A 21116-nucleotide genomic window follows, 5' to 3' on the forward strand; every position below is an offset into this window, starting at 1 on the left:
GGCGGGTCTCGACCCCGCAGGCTCAGGCAATCCACTCACCTCAGCCTCCCAAGGCGCGGGATTACAGGCTGAGCCGCTGAGCCCGGCTCATACACAATTTTTTAATATAAATTCTGGATTTTTTTTTTTTTACTTTGTCCCCCTTGTACATTTCCCTTTCCTGGTGACCGTATGTGCTTCTCACCCTTTTAATCATGCCCGTATTATATATTCCCATAGCATCTAGTATTTCATCATTTTGAAATTCTCATCACTTTCATAGTTATTTGCTCAGCCATACAGTGAGCCCTTTAAGGTAGGATCCTGGTCACTCTGGTCCCTGTGTCCCCAGCACCTATTAGCACGCCCAACATAGTGCCTCACGTCGACCAGAGTCTTGATACGTTATTCTGAACCAATGAGTGATCTCAGCCTGGAGGAGGTACCCCCTTTCTCACCCAGTATCCGTCATCGTGCCACAGTGTGTCTAAAGTTTCTGTGACTGTTATTCTGGGGCTAGGGAGGAGGGCATAGCCTACATCAGACGAGTTTTATTTTGAGAAAGCTCATGTCTGGGAGAGGCTGAACGTAAAGAAGCTTCTATTTCAGCTATTTTCTGATTCACCAATCTGCAGTTCCTCTAAGCTTAGCATTCCCTGGACTGGATGTGTATGAGGCTTGTGTGTGTCTGGGAAGGCCCGGGTATGTGGAGAGCGGCCATGTTCCATTTCAGTAACCCATTACTGAGTATGCCTATCCAGACACAAATCTGCTAGAGCCTGCTACAACTTGGATTTTTTAAAAAAGTTTTTTATGCCCTTTCTAAATAAACACTTGCAATACAGCTTCAGTTTCCAGAGAAAGATTTGGGTCTTCAGCTGTTAGTTTCTTTGGTTTCGTCACCTGCTTCTTTATATATTGTTGAACTTTCATGTAGAAAAAAAAATGATTCAACTCTGTTACATAATTTGATTTCTAGATGACTCCTACGTGTCTGTTCCATCCCCCTTGGGGAAGATTAAAAGCATGACAAAAGGTATTTCTACTATGAGACAATTGTTGTCTTTGATTCCTAAGGATAGCTATAGCTTCAAATATAATAACTTTCCATTTTATTTTCCATATTACAAATGATGACAGTTTTACAAGCACAAGCAAAGTTAACAACAGACCATGCTTTCCATAATTAGCCTTAACCTCTTATGTCCTTGCAGTAAATAAAGATATAACCATAAAAATTTCACATGGTATCAAAAAAAGATCAAATTCTCACAGTGCTGTTTAAATATTTGTACTTTTTAGTAAGAGTGTCTTATAAATACTAGTATTTCTTTAAGAAGAATTGGGAAGAGGTTTGCCTTAGAAAAAAACATTTGAAAAAAATGATTTTTTCAAAATATCCAAATAACTAATACTTTGGGAACTTTTTTGAATGTATGCTGTATACAGTAATTAAAACCATTGGACCAGGAAAGTAAAACATATGATTCAACTGTAAATATATATTTAACTGCTTGGAATTTGAAGTCTTTTGAGGTTAGTTTTTGGTTTGGGGTAGTTCCTCAGAATGATTCATATGCTGATTTGTCACTGAATTGGCATATCCTTGGGGCTCAGTTTTAAAGGCATTTGGCTAAGCCTCCAGGGATGGGTTGAAGAGGTGACCAGATGGGAACTTTCATTGTGATGAAATGCAGACTGTGCTCCAGGGCTTCAGTGTCATGTAAGCAAGCTGGTTGGTGGACAGATCAGGAATAAACCTTAGCCCTAATAACCAGGGGTGAGTAGCTGAGACAGAAAACCAACATGATTTTAATGCAGGGGCAAGGACCATTTGTGTTGAGGTTTTTGTATCTTTTAATTACAGCTGGAAAATTAAATGCTATTAGGAAATGATGTTTGGGTGAAGTGTATATATGCATGGGGTGCACATCCCCATGTGTGCTTTGATCTTAAAAAATAAAAACGACCATTCCTATTTGCAGAGAAGGCAGACGTTCTCCTCCTAAGAGCTGGGTTGCCTTCACATTTGCACCTTCAGCTTTCAGAAATTGAGTTCCATGAGATAATCGACTCAGGTAACCAAAAAAAAGACAGATCTGCTTCTGTTTAATGGGCTCGAGATAATATGTGTTTCTCTATTTCTTTTCAATAACTGTAGGTTCTTTTGGGAAAGTATACAAAGGACGATGCAGGAATAAGATAGTGGCCATAAAACGGCAAGCAAGTCGATGAAAAAACGCAGCATCCAGGTGGAGCTGCGACCTTTGAGAAGTGTGAGCGTGTCAAACCCTTTGTCCGGGCCCACCTGTTGATCAAGCATGTCCTGTTGCTGCTGTTTCCAGGTACCGAGGCCACACCTACTGCTCCAAGTCAGATGTGGACATGTTTTGCCAAGAGGTGTCCATTCTCTGCCAGCTCAACCATCCCTGTGTGGTCCAGTTTGTGGGCGCCTGCTTGAACGATCCCAGCCAGTTTGCCATCGTCACACAGCACATACCGGGGGGTTCTCTGTTCTCCCTCCTTCATGAACAGAAGAGGTATGGGTCTTTGTTCCGATTTATCCTTGGGCATGCCACAGAACTACCTGTGCAGCACTTCAGGGGCTTCTGAGATCCACGTGTGAACAAATATGGCATCTTAAGTATGGCCAGCAACTCATGCCTAACAATTGTGTTTCAGAAATACTTCTGTGCTTTCTAACAGAATTCAGGTGAAGCTAAAGGATTCAAGGGATTCAAATTGGCAACTGAAGCTTAAAATAATTAGGCTAAATTTGACATACCAATAAAGCAGATATACGTAAGCTCAGAGTAAAATAATTAATAGGAATCAGAGTATTTATAAAAGAAAGTTTTAAAAAAGAATGATCTTTCACAAATCTAATTTGAGTTCACTTCCTAGGTCTATGCATACAACGATTAGAATGTAGTTTCACTCAGTGATTAAAATAGATTTCATTTTTACATTATTACAAAGAAATTAAGTATAATATTACAAATAAATTAGGAAACCAAGTATCATGTTTTAAACGAGAAGTGATTTATATCTGAGTTGATCTATAATTGATTACTTTCTTAAGCATTTTTTCTAGATTTGTTCAATGTTTAGCTTAACTTTCAAGAAAGAAAAAAAAAAAGGCTGAAATCATACAGAATAACAAATCTCACACACCATTTGATTTTTTTTTTAAGATACATTATTGGCTTTCACCATTTCCTCTCCATTAAATCTATTTTTAAATTCCAGGGTTCTTGATTTGCAGTCCAAATTAATTATTGCAGTGGATGTTGCCAAAGGCATGGAGTACCTTCACAACCTGACACAGCCAATTATACACCGTGACTTGAACAGGTACTTCCCCCCCCTAAATAACGTACTTAGGAGTGTAGAACTGACTCGAAGTCTAAGACAGATTTCGGTGAAGACACATTTTAGATTTATTGCAGATCGAGGTGTTCTGTGGGTGAGGGGACAGGCTACTGTAAGGCTAGGTGGTGGAAAGTTTTGCCATTGTCTCTTGCAGGGAGAGAAAGCTGCGTAACTGCTTGTCAGGGATCTTTTAAATCTATGAAGAATGTCTAGAAAGCTAGTGATGTCGGTAAGATGTACCGGTTAACTGGTTTCCAGGCCAGTAAGGTCAGATCAGAGACTAAGCTTAATGGCTATTAAAAAAAGATTGGTCTTAAGTTGGGTGTTAAAGTCGGATCTGACATAAAATTAACTCCAGCTTTACTTTGTGCTACCACTTTGAGTATTTTGTGTTAGTAAATCCATCCAAACCGCAACAGCTTATTTACTAGTGTTCATGAGAAGAGGCTTTCATGAAAAAATAGAGACTTGAAGCATATAGAACCAGAGTGTCCCAGTTGTGGAATCCTGTGGACAGTCAAGAACTCTCTTGACAGGTGAGATCTTTCTCTAAGCAAAGTCTTACAGGGAAGGCCAGCGTACACAACGGAGCAGTTTCCATTGAAGGCTGAGTAGGGTAGAGAACTGTGTTCACTTCCTGTTGCCCACTGCTTCCCCCCATGGAAGCCCACAGTTTCTGTAGAGAGCTTTCGCACAACCATGACTGAGTTTTCGGAGCAAGTCAGATTATCCCACATCGATCATCAATAATCAATCGTCTCCATTTCATGACCATCAGTAAGGTTCCAACAGATCCCCTATACCACCCCTTATACAACCTCCACAGTTCTAAAGCTACTAAATGTTCATGATTCTACTCAGTCAATTCTTCAGCAACTATGTGTATATCTGCCATGTTGAAAGCCTTTCTATTCAGCACAATAGAGCTTACAACGTGGACCTTTCATAAGCTCTACTTTCAAAGAGCATTCACCTTCCAGTAGTGAAGAAAAATACTTCCATGTATGTATTTTAAAGTATAAAATAGTAAGTTCTATAAAAGAACAGTAAAAACATGTCAGAAAAAAGAATGCGAATTCCTTCTGAGGCGCATAAGAGACATACAGACTTGGTCCTGGAACACGAATAGAATATGGAAGCACATCCTAGGCTCAGGGGAGACATTGATGAGATGAGCAGAGATTAGAATGTGAAAGGCAGGTATAGGAATCATGAATAGTTTCATTCTAGTGGGCAGAATGTGCACATGTATGTACTATGTGGAGGGTATACAGCAGACAACTGGAAGAAAAGTATGGAAAAGTGGAACAAGAGCACAGATCTCTGCACTAAGGCAGTTTAGACTTTGCTCTGTAAGCAAGAGGAAGGCGCTGCAGATGCTTCAGCTGGAGACTCCAAATTCAGAGCTACACCACTGAAAGATTAATCCAACATCTGGTAAAAGAGGTCTTCAACCTTTTTGACACCAGGGACCAGTTTTGTGGGAGACAGTGTCTCCACGGACCAGGGGAGGTGGGATCATCAGGCCTTACATTCTCATAAGGAGCATGCAACCTCGATCCCTCACATGTGCAGTTCACTGTTGGTTCTGCATGCCTGTGAGGATCTAATGCCCCGTCTGTCTGACAGAAGATGCTCACTATTCACCTCCTGCTGTGTGACCCGGTTCCTAACAGGCCATGGACCAGTACCAGCCAATGACTCAGGTGTTGGGGACCCCTATGGTAAAAGATAAACTTGAAGAGGAATTCAAGAAACTGGTGAGGTATTTGTTGCAGTAATCTAGACAAGAAGTAATGAAAAGCGGAATTTCACTAGTGGTAATGGAAATGAAAGGAAAAGACATGTCAACCTTAAATAATGAGATTCAGAAAATATAGTTGACCCTTTGAGCTCCAAAGCATAGATTCAAGTTGTTCTGAATAAACACTCCAGTTAGCAACAGTTACAAGTGGGTTTTTAAGAAAAATAAGAGGACAGTCCCTAAGTTGTTCACCAAGAATTTACATTAAAATAATATAAGGTACTGATTAGCTGTATATTATTCTTTATAGCACAATTTTCAGGAACATAAGGATAGCGGGTGAGGCAGCTAGTCAGGAACAAAATGCCTTTAAACAACTGCCCCTGGGGAACGGTGGAGGGGAGTAAAGTCCCATACTCTCTCTCTTCAGGCCTGATAGATTTTGCTTTGCTCATGTAGCTCAGACTGCTCTGAGCTATTTTTCTTTCCTCAGACAGATATGAAAGATAGGAAAGATAAAGTGAAATAACTCAGACACAGAGTGGTAGAATCTTAGATATTGAAAATAAACGTATATAGGGTTCTGCTTGTAATTATGTACTTGTTTTTTTAAAGTCATTTCATTGTTAGCTATTTTTTCTTGACCTTTTTCAAAGCAAATATTTATGCTAATAAAAATATTTTTCTTTAAATTTCAGTCACAATATTTAGAAAACAGATTTAGAAGATAAGTTAGCATAAGGCAAACTGAAGATTTTGACTTTTAGGAGTATTACCTTGCCATCTACCATCTTTGCATGTGGTATTCAAGCAAGTGAGTAATCGTCATAAGTTTTTTCTAGCTGTAACTCTTGATTTCTGGGGCTATTGAATGTATCATCTTTTTTCCCTGTGAGTAAGAGCAAGTTGTTACCACCGGTTATAAGTAGGACTAAAAATATAAATGTCGATTAAAAGTGAAAACAGTACATTTACTATATAACAGATATAGGCTTATACTTACAGTTTTTGATGTCTCTAATCTAGCCTAAATGCTTAAACTGCACCAAAAAGTTTTCAAAAATTATGAAACGGTGTTTCATCATTGCATCTATTATCTGTGGACTGTTTTTCTACCAACTTGTAATCTGGTAGCAACAACAAAACATTGATTTTCAGATGAATGCAGCTATAGCAATGTACATCGCCCAAAAGAGCACGGGTCCTTCCCTACAGAGGACTTCCTACAATCTAGTTGGGTATATAGGGCATTTGTCCCAAAAGCCACTACATTTCCACTTTCAGTGGAAAATGAATAGTGGCCAAAATGACTAAGTAGCAATTTTCAGAGGATTTCTAGTAAGACAAAGAACAAAATGGCGTTGAACACTTCCCGGAAGTTGTAGAGCTAAAAGTAGACTTTGAAGAACAGACATGGATCTTTCCTCAGTCTTTTCACAGCACACTAGTCCCTGCTTTTCTACAGTACTTAGAAAGTCCCACTGGAAGAGGTTGAAGAAAGCACGCACACCAGAGTGAGGGACTCAGACACTTATTTGTGTTTGTCTTCACATGATCCGCTCACGATTTTGTATTCCCCTCCAGTCTGGGCAAGTCAGGACTTTGAGGTCAGAGGCTGCCCTCTCCATCCCACACTTACTTTCAGAACTGCACGTAGGGTCAGACACAGACAAGACGCTCAGTCACTGCATTTTCAACTGAGCCAAATTCTTGGTGTGTTTCTACGAATGTCATTTAGTTAGTACCAGTGTGACTACTGGTGTGTAGAGTCCAACTTGCCCAGTAACTTTTATAATTTTAATGAAATGAGGTTATTTGAGCTTATCAATAAGCCCACAGAGAAGGGACGCTTTTGTATTTGGGTTTGTGGTTGTTGAAATATATTTGAGTGAGAGGCAACAACCCTGCTTTTCCTGTGGCAAGCCAGACAGACTGAGGCTTCTTATAACACAGTTCCAAAAGTTGATCTTGATCTTCCTGAGTGGTCCCTTGGTATTCAGAGGGGATTGGTTCCTGGACCTCCTGAGGATACCGAAATCTATGGATGCTCAAGTCTCTGACATAAAATGGCGTAGTATTTGCATTTAACATACTCATAACCTCCCTGTACTTTAAGTTATCTCTGGATTACTTATAACACCTAATACAATGTAAATGCTGTGGAAATTGCTGTTATGCTGTATTATTTAAAGAATAATAACAAGGAAAAAGTTGATACAAGTTCAGTACAGAAGCATTTATTTTTTAAGAGATGGGGTCTCAGTCTGTCACCCAAACTGGAGGGCAATGATATGATCATAGCACACTGCAGCCTCAAACACCTGGTCTTAAGTGATTCTCCTGCCATAGCCTCCCACAGTGCTGGGATTACAGCCATGAGCCGAGGCACTGTGCCCAACCTTTTTTTTTTTTTTTGGTGATATTTTCAGTCCCGGTTGGTTGACTCCATGAGTGACAAACCTTTGGATAAAGAGGGCCGACTGTATATACTAAGGAGAAGTTCAAGGAATGAGTCAGGAAGTGGTTATGCCCAATGGTGATGATGAGAATGACGATACTTAGCATTTGCTTATCACTTACAGTGTGAAGGGAGTTCTGCTAAGCCTTTGTCTTGCTCTCATGTAACCTCACAACTCTATGGTGGTTAACATTTCTCCATTTTACAGATAAGGAAACTGACTGAAGAGACTCAGTCCAAGGCCATGTCACTGTAATATTTTTCACCCTCTATAATACTACAACAACAACAACAAAACCATGTCAAAAGAGAAAGAAGGAGCATGTTGATGACACTGGAGGGACACCGGCAACCTCTATCATCCCTTGCTTAAACAGGCTCCATTTCTGGGACCCAACCCGTTTCTCATCCCATCTCGTCCCACGCGTGGGTTCTCACTTTATTTTTTCTTCCGCATCTTATGTTCTGCTAGTGTGGAGGAGAGGTTGCACGTGAGGCAGGCAGAAATGTTTTGTTTGGCTCGCGGGTTTAGATGTATTTCTAAATGTTCATAGCTTGAAGCAGAAATGGATCTCTCTCATTTGCTATAGACCTCATCACCTACCAACTTATACCGGGCCCAATTTATACATTCATTTTGTGGCATTGAAGCTTTCAAGTTATGGTTTACAGCAAAAGGCTTTACACTTTTTTTTTACTGATACCTCCATCACAAAAGAGCCATGCATGACATTCTCATGAGATACGTGTAGGTAAAGCATGCTATAAACTATGATGCACTATACAAAATGTCATCTGTATTCCTCTCAATCCCTCGTTTGTACCCTTATGATGATGGAGAAGGAAAAACACTCCACAATATCCTCATACAGATCAATATTTATTTTTCTGTAATACAACTACTTCGTTTGGGATCTAGATCTGGGAAGAACGCATGCTGATTTCTGATGGTCAGCTTATTCTGGTGAGTATGAAGGAAAATAATGAGTGATCACTTAAAAATAGCCAACTTTCCAATGACAAGTGACAGATAATTTTAAAAGACGAAGCTGGTAAGGGGTAAAAGAATCTTAATTTTGAAAGTGACATTTAACTAAATTAGTGAAGACTTTAGGAAGTGTCGAAAATATTAATGATAGAAAATTTGAACTGTTGTTTTTTAAGTTGACATGTTTTTGTTGTTGTTGTTGTTTTGAGTCGGAGTCTCACTCTGTCGCCCAGACTGGAGTGCAGCGGCCACTCCTGGCCACCGCAGCCTCGACCTGCTGGGCTCCGGCTATCCTTCTGCCTCAGTCTTCCAAGCAGCCAAAACTACAGGCGCGCGCTACCACGCCCGGCTGATTTTTTGATTTATTGTAGAGATGAGGTCTCGCTGCCCAGGCAGGTCTCGAACCTGCGGGCTCAGGCAATCCACTCAGCTTCCCAAAGGCGCGGGATTACAGGCTGAGCCACCGAGCCCGGCTATGTGTATTTGTCTTTCTTTCTTTTTGTTTTTGTTTGTTTGTTTGTTTGTTTGTTTGAGTTGGAGTCTCACTCTGTCGCCCAGACTGGAGTGCAGTGGCCGCTTCCGGACACCACAACCTCGACTTGCTGGGCTCCGGTGATCCTTCCACCTCAGCCTTCCAAGTAACTGGAACTACAGGCACGTGCTACCATGCCCAGCTAAATTTTTTTTATTTATTGTAGAGATGAGGTCTCGCCAAGTTGCCCAGGTGGGTCTCGAACCCGCGAGGCAATCCACTCACCTCAGCCTCCCAAAGGCACGGGATTACAGGCTGAGCCACCCAGCATTGCCTTTGAATTGAATAGAAAATATAAGGAGACGGCACTTTAAAAGAAAACACATAGCAATTAAGAAAAGTACACAAATTGTTCATTGTTTTTTCTAACTACCTATCAGGTGCAATTATATTCCACCCTCTGTTTACATAATAGAGGCCTCCTCCCAGCTCTTTTCACTTGTGACTTTTCTAATGAGTGGTTATGCAGAGAGAATGTAGCATCCATTGGCAAATGCCATCTTCGAGATGCTTCTGAATACCCATATGCAGACCAATTAACTGATTGTGTTACAATACTTATAAAAGTGCCGCAAGAGAACCCATGGAAGCTCTTGTGAAACCCTTAACAACCCTGGTTTTGTGATATCCTGGAATAAAACCAGCCTTCACAAGTGGCATTTTAAATTTTGTCAGTTACTTGTACTCATTTCCATTTTACTAATAAGTGAGTTAATGAAATAATATAAAATATTGATTGAATGCTTGATATGATCTAGGCTCTATGCTAGGCCCTGGGATATAGCAGAGAATGGCAGGCCATGGCACTCTCTCACAGAGCTTAGAGCCTGAGTAAGTACTTACACACTTCCCTGATCAGAAGAATTATCTGGAAATAAAAGAAAAGAAAAACAGAATTAAAGACATTGAGAGGCTAATTCAAAATTTCTTAGGTTGGGCATGTAGTGCCTTCATAGGTAGCCAAAGCAGAATAAAAATTTCAATATCAGACAGTAGCACTGCACACAGTAGTGTGGGAATTATATACTCAAATAATACAGAATTATATGTAATAGATAGATGTACCTATCAATAGAAAGACTCATAGATATGTTTACATATTCCGCATTCTTCAAGGGGTTCACAGGCTTGATACTTAGACACATATGAGTATACACATTTCCACGTGATTTTGGGATGCGTCTAGCCTTTCCAAACTGGAGTTCTGAAGGAGTTAAACCCTATGGAGGGCGAGTTGAGGGATAGTTTTTAATTCTCCCCAGCATGAGAAATAATTATTATCATGTGAGATACATGAAAGAAAAGTTAATTCATTGCATACAACGGATGCCTTAGGGATCAGGGCCTTAGGGCTTAAAGACTGCCTGTAGTTCTGAAACGCTTGTGTCCGAAATTACAATGTGACTTCAGATTTCCCACTTAAATTTTTAAAAAGCGATCAGTTGCAATCGATGTCAGTTTTATTACTGCTTTGAGTGATGAGAAAACTAAGCTATATAACTTACGAATACTCCCAAGGTGAAATTTGGATTAGTCAGACTCGTTTATCGACTGCAACAATAGATCCATAACGCAGAATGGTTCAAACACAAATGAAGTTTGTTTCTTGATTGTGTGGACGAACAAGTTGTTGTTGGGGCAGCCCATATCCCTGAGATTACTCAGGACTTATCTTCAGGTGGGTATTAACGTGTCAAGAACACATAAGACTTGCTGAAAACGTTGCATGGGCCAGGCGTTAGAAGGTACATGTCTCTTCCGTCACACCCCATTGGCTAGCGTTCCATCACATGGCTATGACTCACCACATGAGGTACTGGGAATGGAGTCCTGCCGTGTGTCCAGAAGAGGAGATGATTTCTGGTGGGCAACCAGCCGTGTGGGCTACACTTCCCCTCTTTACACTGTGATAACAAGAAGTAGGTCTTTGGGTAACAGTAATGCTTGAGAAGGCCGATCTGAATTTTCATGGATCACTTACATAAATACGGGGGTGCCCCCCAAAAGGTATACACATTTTAAGAGTTGTTGTCTATTGTTACTTTTTGAAGTTGAATTGAATTATGGTAGCAACGTGTAGTATGATGTTTGCTCAACCGTGCTTCCACCATTTTCTTTGACTCTCCTGTCACACAATGGTGCTAGCATTCATTTGACTAAAGCCATCTTTTGAATAACCGTCATACTTAAAATGTGTACATATGTTTTGGCATCCCAGGTATAATGTTGGTTGCATATTAAATATGTCTAGTTTATAAACACATGTTCACAATTTATGAACTAATATCACTAATTGGAAAATGTAGTGAAAACTAGTTAGTAAAGCATATTACGTATGAATTAATTTTGAAGTAACTCTTTTCACTCACTTTTGTTAGTTAATTTTAAACATGAGCATAGCTTCGGGAATGTGTGGACATATGCCCCTAAATCAAAATATGGCTCAAGAGGAAAAACACATTGCTATCTGAGTGTAGTAGTATGAAATAAGCCCTATAAATTCTGAAACGTTAAGTACAGTCCCTTGCACTTTATGTCAGTACACACACACACACACACACACACACACACACACACACACGAGTAAAAATTAAAACAAAAAGAAAGCACTGTATTCAGAGACCGTTGTCATATCACGTCCAGTGGAAGAGCTCCTTAACCATTTAGTTCAAGTCACTCTAACCCTGGGTATGAGCTGCCCCCAGATGCTGTGACCAGTCGTAATTTCCATCCTCATTTCTGACATGCCGGGTCTCCATCTGAAGTCCATCTGTCAGTCCTGAACTCCCTGAACCTGTAGAAGAAACAGTGAGCTCCCCTGACTCCAAAGCCTACCCACTTCCGTACCTCCCAGCTAATTCTCAGAGTTTCCAAGGTCCAGCTGAGTCCCGGCATGTTCCTCGCCTTTGTTTTGGTGACGCTTCCCTCCCACACGCCACTCACAGAACGTCCTTTGAGTTTTCCTCTCTTCGTACTTCAGTGGAAATGGCTGGAGTTCCCTCCCAGGGCCAGTTAACATGCTGTTTCTCTCTCCTCTGTCTCCATTAGAACTTCTCATTTAATGTTGGCTGCATTCACTAATTCTAAAAATAGTGTTCTTACTTCACACTCCATTAACTAAATTCCCTTCAACACATGTGCTCCTTAAATTAAAACAGGTACACTTAAGTCACAGCGACGCTTACTTGTTTAGCCCAAACCATCACACCGCTTGCCCAAACCCGGTCAGACCTCCCTTCTCCCACAGGGGTGGCCATCAGAATCCTTGCCTCATTCATTCATTCCAGGGAGACACATCTCTCAGTCTCCCATCTTAGAGGTGGGTTCGAAGCAATCACGCGCCATTCGAAACGCCGCACAAGATGATGTGTGTGTGCAAATAAATGTATCTTTGTGAATAACACAGCGCAGAAAGTTGGGTACCAGTTAGGCTGAAGCTGGGAATTCTGTGATTCCAAAATTAAGTTTTTATTTGATATAAAAATGCTGCGACTCCATACCAGAACCCGGCCTCAGCATTTCCCGTTCCAGTGCTTTCTGTGATGAGGTGGTTCACTCTGCTGCCTGCTTCCTTAATGCCACAGTCACAGCCGACAATTCTCAAAGCTGGGGGGCAGGCGCACCTTCCCTATAATGATGCTACCTTCTCTCGCCCAAGGACTGATCCGCTTCAATCTCTCAAATGCTTTCCTGTGACCGGGGGTGAACTCGCCGGCCTGCAATTTCCTGGTGTTACTAGTTCCTTCCTTATTTGCCATTCTCTGTTCCTTGGGGATGTGGCCTGTATGAAGTCGGCTTTTGAAAATGTCAACAAAAGCTTTTCTCTGTTCAGCCTCGTTTCTTCTCTGCCCTCATTTCCAGGGAAGCGCCGTGAACGCCCTCTTGGCACCTTGTCGATTTCCTAAGCAGCTAACCTTTCAGTAATGATATTAACACAGCCATGTGGTAATCTGTTCACTCTCACTTCATCATTTTCAACCTTGGCTTGATGCGATTCAGTTGTGTTGTTGTGTTCTTAAGACACTGGAGTTTAATTGAGTGCATCCTAACTAGGGACCCAGAGCCAAAATTTCTAGCTAATAAATGAGAAACAATCTTAATAGGTGGATATTTCTTTCCGATTGATTGAATTTCCAATAGCTAGATGTACCTTGAGTTTGGCCCAGAAAAAGAGATACAGATCCCTGTCAACTTTCTTACTTGCAGTGATTAATATTTTATACTTAAAAATCCTCCCTATCAACCTTGGGAGGAAGAAACTTTCCAAATGACACTGGTCTTCTCTGGCTGGAACTGCAGTCAGGGTGCCTCTGAGGCTCTGTGTCGGTGTGGGCGCTGCCCTCCCAGAGGACCGAGGATGACCTAGTCGAGAGCATGGGCTCTGTGTTGGCATGAATGCCACTCTCCTAGAGGATCAAAGTTGGCCTGGTGAAAATCGTGGGCTCTGTGGTGACATGGGCGCGGCCCTCCTGAGCAACACAGATGACTTAGCAGAGAGCATGGGCTCTGGGTCGGTGTAGACGCCACCCTCCTGAGGGTCACAGGATGACCTAGTGGAGCCCAAGGGCTCCGTGTTGGCATGAGCGACGCCTTCCTGAGGCCCATAGCCTGACATCATCCGTAGCATGGGCTCCAATGCCAGACCAAGCGTAGCAGTTTTCTTGCTTCTAAAATGGTATATTTATACCTACCTTACTGGATTTAAAGGAGAAAATCCCTTAGCTATTCTTATCATTAATTTTTTTCTCAAGGTTTCTGAAAGAATTTGTTTACCACTTAATATTCTTGGATGACTGAGCTTCTTTACTGAATTAAACGTTTCTAAGGGCCTATCTCCTCTTTTGATTGTATTACCACAAGCTTTGCTTATAATATCTCCGATGATAATTTCTTCTTGTCATGAAGACCTGGGAAATGACTTAATCGTTTGATTTTCAGGAACATGTAGGAAAAATAAAGACAAGAATAGCAAATGGATTTTCTCCTTCTACAAAGAAGGTCAACTTGGTTCAAATGGCGTGCTGCTGCCTTGACTGAGACCTCTCATCACTGTGGGGTTCAAATGCCCGTCAGGGATTTGGTTTGACACTCTCATTAGGTAGACGCGGGAATCTGAGTAAAAATGTAGTTGATAAGGTTATTTGCTTATCCAATATTCTTCTCAATGATTCTTCTTCCTAGGGCTCCTTCAAAATCTTAAGTGTACAATTTGAGTTCCAGTCATTCATTCATTTGACAATCATTTGTTGGCAGAAATAATGGTAAAGAAGTGTCATCAGAGGTGCATTCTGGAGGTCAAACTATTTACATAGGAGAGGCTCTACTTTATTTTATTTAATTTACAAAGGATGTATGGAGTGTGTCTACATGGGTGGGCAGCTTTTCTTCTCTGACCCAAGTTGCTCTCTGAGACTCGATTCAGCTCTCACTATAAAGAGCAAGGGAGGATGCTTTCAAAACTGAGCAGGCTGTCCCTGCCCTGCCTTCAATAGTCAGAGAAAAGGAAGACTTCACCTCGTCACACTGTCTTGATTCCCAAGCGACAATCTTTGGTGTCATTTCTATTCCTGTTGATGCCGTGTTACTGCTGTCATGTCACGTGACCTCGTTCTGCCTTCGATTCCTCATTTGCCAAGTGGAGATAATGATGTCTGTCTGCCTATTTACAGAGAGACCTTTGCGAAAAATGAGAGGGGACAGACAGCAGTGGAGGATATTAGAGTGGAGGCCATTAGAGAAGGATTCTTCAGGAGATATTTGTATACCATTTATATTAACCGCATGAAGCCGAGTTGCCAGCAAATCTCGAACTGACTCATTTTGTGTCTAGCAGCTGGGTCTCGATTATCTTCCTCTAACTGAAGGTGAAAGGTTTGTGGTTACTAAATGAAGTGGGGAATAACATCCTCCTTATCTGCAAGGTGTACTATTACCTTGGCCAGCACAGAGAAAAGAGGACACAAACCTCATGGGACGCTAGCTCCTTAATCCTGGAGGGATGGCCCTTGGGTCAATGATGTCTCGAGCCTTGTGTGAGAAGGACTGTATTCTCAGCCACTAAGCCCTCATATAACAGCTTTATCAGTCTACAGAAAGATAGTGAAAAGCACGCCTGGCGCCACAGATGAAATCACGTTAGGGCATTGGTGCTATCTACCTTCCTTTCTTTGGGGAGGGAAATCCCCCTTCGGAATTCTTAGAATAGCAGTTGGCTTTCATTAAATCTATTCAGAGTCAAGAGTCATGAGGGTCTTGGGTGACCCTTTTCTTTGGGAATGGAGCACATTTTTAATAAGCTTTTTCCTGTCCTTGGTCTCTGAAAGATTTAGCCTCAGGCAAGCCTCCTGGCTTGCTGGACTTTGTAAAGGAAAAGATTGATTACAGGCTTCTTCTAATTCTTTTCCTTTAATTTCTCTCCCCCCCCCCCCCTTTCACTTATACAAAGAATGAGAAAGAGATTCTGAGTCTCCTTCTAGTGAGATATGGGTGAACTTTCAGGCAGATATTTTGCGTTGAACTTTGATGAACTTCCTCTGGGTTGGATAAAGTTTCCTCTTTTTTGCTCCCTAAATGTGAGTGAGACTAAAAATCTGTGATTTGCCCGCTTGTTTTTCAGCACTGTCAGCCGGAGAGAGAACACAACAGTGTTATTATTGATCGGTATTTGACTTTCTTGGTAGAACTGCATCCATGGTCTCGCTCTGAAGTAGTTCCTTCGGCGCCAGCCATAACACATGCTAGTCCCTCTGACGGAAGCATCTCCCCTGCTTCCTTTCTTACCCTCTTCTCCCCTACCTCCCCCACCCATACCCCCCAAAGCTCATCTTCTCACCTCCACTGATCCCTGCTGTTTCCTCCCAGAAGCCCTCCTGCAGGTACCCACGCCACACCAGGCTCTTGCTTATTTCCGGAGAGCACTTCTCACTCTAGCAAAGCGGCTGGTGTGCCTGAGTATATTCCCTGCTGCACGCTAAGCTTAGTCAGGACAGGGGCTGTGAATTTTTCCCCATTTTATTCCCAGTGCTTAGTGCCGTGACTGAGCCCTCATAAAAATTCAATTAATGTTTGTCAAATGCACGAATGAATGAATGAAAATTTCAAGAATATAAGACTCACGTGTATTAATGTTTCTTTATGCCAAGCATTGCACTCGATGCTTCAGAGGCATTATCTAATTAAATCCTCATATCTCTATCTGTTGGCATTTTTAAACAGATAATGACAGAAAGGCTTAAAGAGGCTAAGCAAATTATCAAGGCAATAAGGCTAGTAGGTGACAGAGTAAGGCTGTTGCCCACACTATTTAGTGGGATGGTCCATGGTGTGCAGATACTTCGTTGTTTAGTCCCACAGAACAGAGGTAGCTTTGACGGAATAGCAATGCAATATATTTGTCAGAGTGTCTTACCAAAGGAGCTGTATTTTATAGAATCCACAGCAGAAATGAAAAGGTAGTTTTCACTTAATGTTGAACAATCCTGTGGCATTTAATAGTATGAAAGTCATTCCTTTGCTCAGTTAAGAATGCTATCCCACAGTTACTTACCTGGCTATTTTGTGCTGTAGATAATTATTTGTATGCTAGTCACTAAAACCTGCCCAAAAAACAGTGAGAAAAGGAAAGACAGTTGCTTGAAAAATCTGATTTTCTAATTTACTCAGGTGAAAAGTTAGTCAAACAAACTGGTTTTGCAATGTAGATATAGCCCAAGACTATCTAATGATTCAGAGGAAAAATACAATCCCTTGAAATACTCGTGATTTCTAGTCACTACTGACCATGTAGATTTGAGCCAATAGTTGCTTTTCTAAATTGGTTGATTTTTCCTTCTCAGAGGCAACATTTTTATTTTCTAACCTGCAGCACTTCTATGCCTGACTGGAATATTTTTGCATCTGATTAATGTTTTCATTTGACTTTCAATGAGGTCTCAAAACAGTTTGGCTTGTCACAGTCAAATTATTTAAATATTCCTCTGAAAAGAGTATGTGGGAACTAAAATCAGATTCTTGTGAACCTGAAAAAATAGTGGCAACATTTCCTGAACTTGTTATATTTTTATGTCTAAATTAATCATTTCACAATTTTGTTTTACGTTGATGCTCAGCTCCTCAAATGCAGTGATTATAAGATGTCTTAATGGAAAATTTTTAAGTTTTAGCTGACCCAGAACTTGCTTTCTGAAAAGGATTTGTGTGTGTGTGTGTGTGTGTGTGTGTGTGTGTGTGTGTGTGTGTGTGTTTAATATTCCTATGATTTCAACAGCACCAATACATTGTGCCTTCCACTTAAAGAAAATTTCTTTTTTAAAACACACAAATACCTATGCTACTCTTTTCACTTTTCAGTCCCTCTTCACTCCTGATTGATGAGAATTATCCCAATATGCACTCAAATATGGTCAACATTCTCTCTCTACATTCAACTTATGCCATGTGAAGGGAAGCACACAGACAAGAGCACTTGCCATATTGTTTCACTTATACACAATTTTAGAAAATGCAAATGAACTGACAATGTCAAAAAGAAGATTAATGGTTTCCTGCAGCTGAGAACTGAGAAAGGGGTGGACTGCAACAGGAATGAGGAATCCTTTTGGGGTGACAGAATTGTTTTGGATGTTGAATGAGATGGTGGTTTCATCGCAGTAGATATCTGTTAAAACCCTCATCAAATTGTTGTCTTTAAGTAGATGCAGTCCTTCCTTCTAATGTGCATACGAGTAAATTGCCTAATATGGGTAGTAATTAGAAAAAGTAGAATTCTTAAAAAGAGATATTATAGTAATATGAATTGACACGTTTTAATCATAAACAAAGTCATTTGTCCGTTTTGTAACCTCAAAAAGGAGAAACAATTATTTGCCAAATGATCTCACTAATAATATCAAACTCATTCCAGATAGAGAACAAAAATAAACATAACTGAACTGGAAGGAAAAAAGATGTACTCACACGCCATTAATGAATACAAATATCGTACTGAGGTCAAGGTGGCTGTCTGCAAATGTTAGCATTCAGTACAAAGACCATAGAAATCGACAGGAAGAAAGACAAGCGAGTGTCTCTGAGACCGCACACTTAACCTTCACTCATTCTTGCAGGTTCTGGTCTGATGCAGGGACTATTCAGTGCTAGAATCCACTCCTTGGCCAAATGTGAAAGTACACGCATTGAAGGGCAAAAGAAAGGCCTGGGGCACTTATTTATCACCCAAAAAACCTGGCGAATGGAAGACGTTTGACCTCTTAACTATTTACGGGCAACTGCAACATCTGAAGAGAAAAAAATATCTCTACCCTAAAATCATCCAGTTAACTTAAAGCAGCACGTTACTTGGTTACGTAGCACTGAGTTGTGGCACATGGGCTGCAGCCAACTACAATGGCTTTTCCTTTTACAAAAGGCCATTGATGAGAGAGCACAGCTATAGGATCTCGTGAAAGTTGATCTTGCGACTCAGAAAAGATGCAGTAAATTAATTAATTTACATTCAAGATCACAAAAGTGAGATTATACACACAATAGGATTTCTGTGCAAGAAATAGAAAATCAGACTTCCTGTAGGAAATTAGAATTATGAGGGCACTTCTGCATAGTCTCAAGGCGGTGAAAATGTATATGGAAATACGTGCGGAAAAGTATTTCTTTTTATACTCTGATCTAAAATCAGTTTACCCCAAATTCAGAAAATTGGGTTGGACTATCCAAAACTAGTTGCCAGAAGTGAACTAGCAATGTGAATACTAAAGCTCCAACATAAACACAGTGAAGTTATTTGGGATAAACTGACTCTTCCCTTGATGACTATTAGTTACTCAGAAAGGTATAACTCAGATGGGTCTCATTTGGGCAGTAGTTGATTTATTTAGCTAACTTAACTGGATACTAAGGATGTCTACTCATTGTCAGGGCTGGGATAGTTTAGCCATTTCAGAGAGTCATTTGTTTGCTTGTAAATTGCTAACTCTTCCATAGGCAGGCTACACAGTATGCATGATCCAAATCTATTCTTCTGATTTGCCAAATACAGTCAACACATGGTTTTGTGTTGCAAGAATGCTGGATTTGTCTAGCTTCTACTCTTACCTTAATCACATGTATCAACAATTGAACAAACGTCTTATGCTATATATGTCTTTTATTTTGCTACACATTTTTCAGAACATTTTAAGGAAAAGTAGAGGTTTTGGTATGTAAAACCTGCCATAGTGAGAACTAAAGAGAGTACACCACCCTAAGGCAAAGAAACCAACAAACAAAAGAATGCAAGTAAAAAAGATACAAGCAAATAAAAGTAAAAATTCTTATTTTGAGCATTTGATTAGTGAAGTGTTTTGAAAATCATAGTTTAGCAAAATGCTTGTATAACAAGCAAACGAGAAGTTTATACATAAAATGTAACTTTATACACACGAAATCTCTGCTCTAGAGACTAGGAATCAGAACCAAGGTTTGCTACCAAAAGAAAACCATTGAGACATCTCAGTTTGAAGTCCTTCTCTCTAAAGCTGGGCTTGGCTTGCCCACCCGAGCTTTTAGTATCATTTCGTATAAAGTAAATGACCATGAATCGTTGGCCAACCATACAGGGTTTAGGAATCAAGATGACAGTTTTGAGAGTAAGTGGTAGAACAAAAGAGAGCCTGTAACCACAGGGTAGCAGAAAGACAGTGCACTCAGAAGTCAGAGAGGTCAAGGCTTAGCCCCACTCTGCCACTTTCTGACACAGCAATGGTCAGCAAGTTCTTTCTAAACATCAAAGTCTTCATTTAAAAACAGGAACGGTATCTACCTCATAGTGTTTAAAACTAGCTAGCCGAATCTGAAACATAGCAAATATTCAATAAATGCTAGTTCTTGGTCCCTTTACCTTAAATAACTGCAGAAGTAACTGGTTTGCGTGTCTGTTTATCAAGCTTCCAACTTCATATCTTGGCTACAAATAAGTTGCAAAGAATATCTCTAGAGAAGTATATTTCATAATTCTTTTCTGTCTTCCCATTCTCCCACTCAACAAATAACCCTCCTTCTGAAGGTCATAATATGCCTCACTAAACTCTACTAATATCCTGAGAAGGGCGGGAGAGGCAGCTGAGGAGAGGAAGAGGAAGTGCAGATGCAACAGCAATGCAAAGTAGGCCAAGGGTCAATATTGGAAAAGGATGCTTTTTAATTGTCAAACCATAAATAATCAGTCCCCCTCTCCTCGTCTCTTCTGCAACATCAGACCTTGCCTGAACTCAGCTACCTGAGATCTGCTCAGGCAAGAAGAATTGCAGATGGAAAATATCTCATGGGCACAATATGTGTATATAGGAGAGATCCCCAGAACCCAGAATTTATTAATAAAATATTGTGTGCTTATTCTTACATGTCTAAACTCCAGTCACCTTCAAAGTACTCTTCGTTTGAAGCAATACACCTCTTGAGATGTTTTTTTTTTCCGTTGCTCAAAACAGTTTTCAAACCCATCCGTCCTGATGCCTTTTAGAGCTTCAGCTGGTTTTTTCTTTCACCTCTTCCATATCGGCAAAACGTTTCCTCTTGAGGACTTTTGTTAAAATCCTGGGAAACAAAAGAAACTTGCCTGGGTGAGATGGGGTGAATAGGAAGGGTGAGGCATGGAGATCATGCTGATTTTTGGTCCAAAACTGCTGAACACTCAGCACGGTGTAGAGTGGAAGCACCAGTCATCTGTTTGCCACACCTCAGGACATTTCTTCCAGAAACTGTGACGCAGCCTTCTCAAAACTTCCATATAAAAACTTTGGTTGAGCCGGGCTCGGTGGCTCAGCCTGCCATCCCGCGCCTTTGGGAGGCTGAGGTAGGTGGATTGCCTGAGCCCACGGGTTCGAGACCCACCTGGACAACTTGGCGAGACCTCATCTCTACAATAAATCAAAAATGAGCCATGGTAGCATGCGCCTGTAGTTCCAGCTACTTGAAAGGCCGAGGCAGAAGGATCGCCGGAGCCCAGCAGGTCGGGGCTGCGGTGGCCAGGAGCGGCCACTGCCCTCCAGTCTGGAGACAGAGTGAGACT

The 21116-nt window shown here is 40.9% G+C and overlaps 1 protein-coding gene across 1 annotated transcript in view; it reads left to right on the top strand.

The window, feature by feature from the left end:
* The window catches only part of LOC103261652 (serine/threonine-protein kinase TNNI3K-like), a 286249-nt gene that overhangs the window by 122353 nt on the left and 142780 nt on the right, over positions 1-21116 (top strand). Inside the window, 6 exon segments of the mRNA XM_008059229.2 lie at positions 375-421; positions 959-1015; positions 1965-2057; positions 2141-2198; positions 2325-2519; positions 3229-3333. Of these exon segments, the coding sequence (XP_008057420.1) occupies positions 375-421; positions 959-1015; positions 1965-2057; positions 2141-2198; positions 2325-2519; positions 3229-3333 (555 nt within the window).

Source organism: Carlito syrichta, unplaced genomic scaffold (assembly GCF_000164805.1).
Source record: "Carlito syrichta isolate Samal-C Ts95f unplaced genomic scaffold, Tarsius_syrichta-2.0.1 Scaffold303962, whole genome shotgun sequence".
Taxonomy (NCBI): domain Eukaryota; kingdom Metazoa; phylum Chordata; class Mammalia; order Primates; family Tarsiidae; genus Carlito; species Carlito syrichta.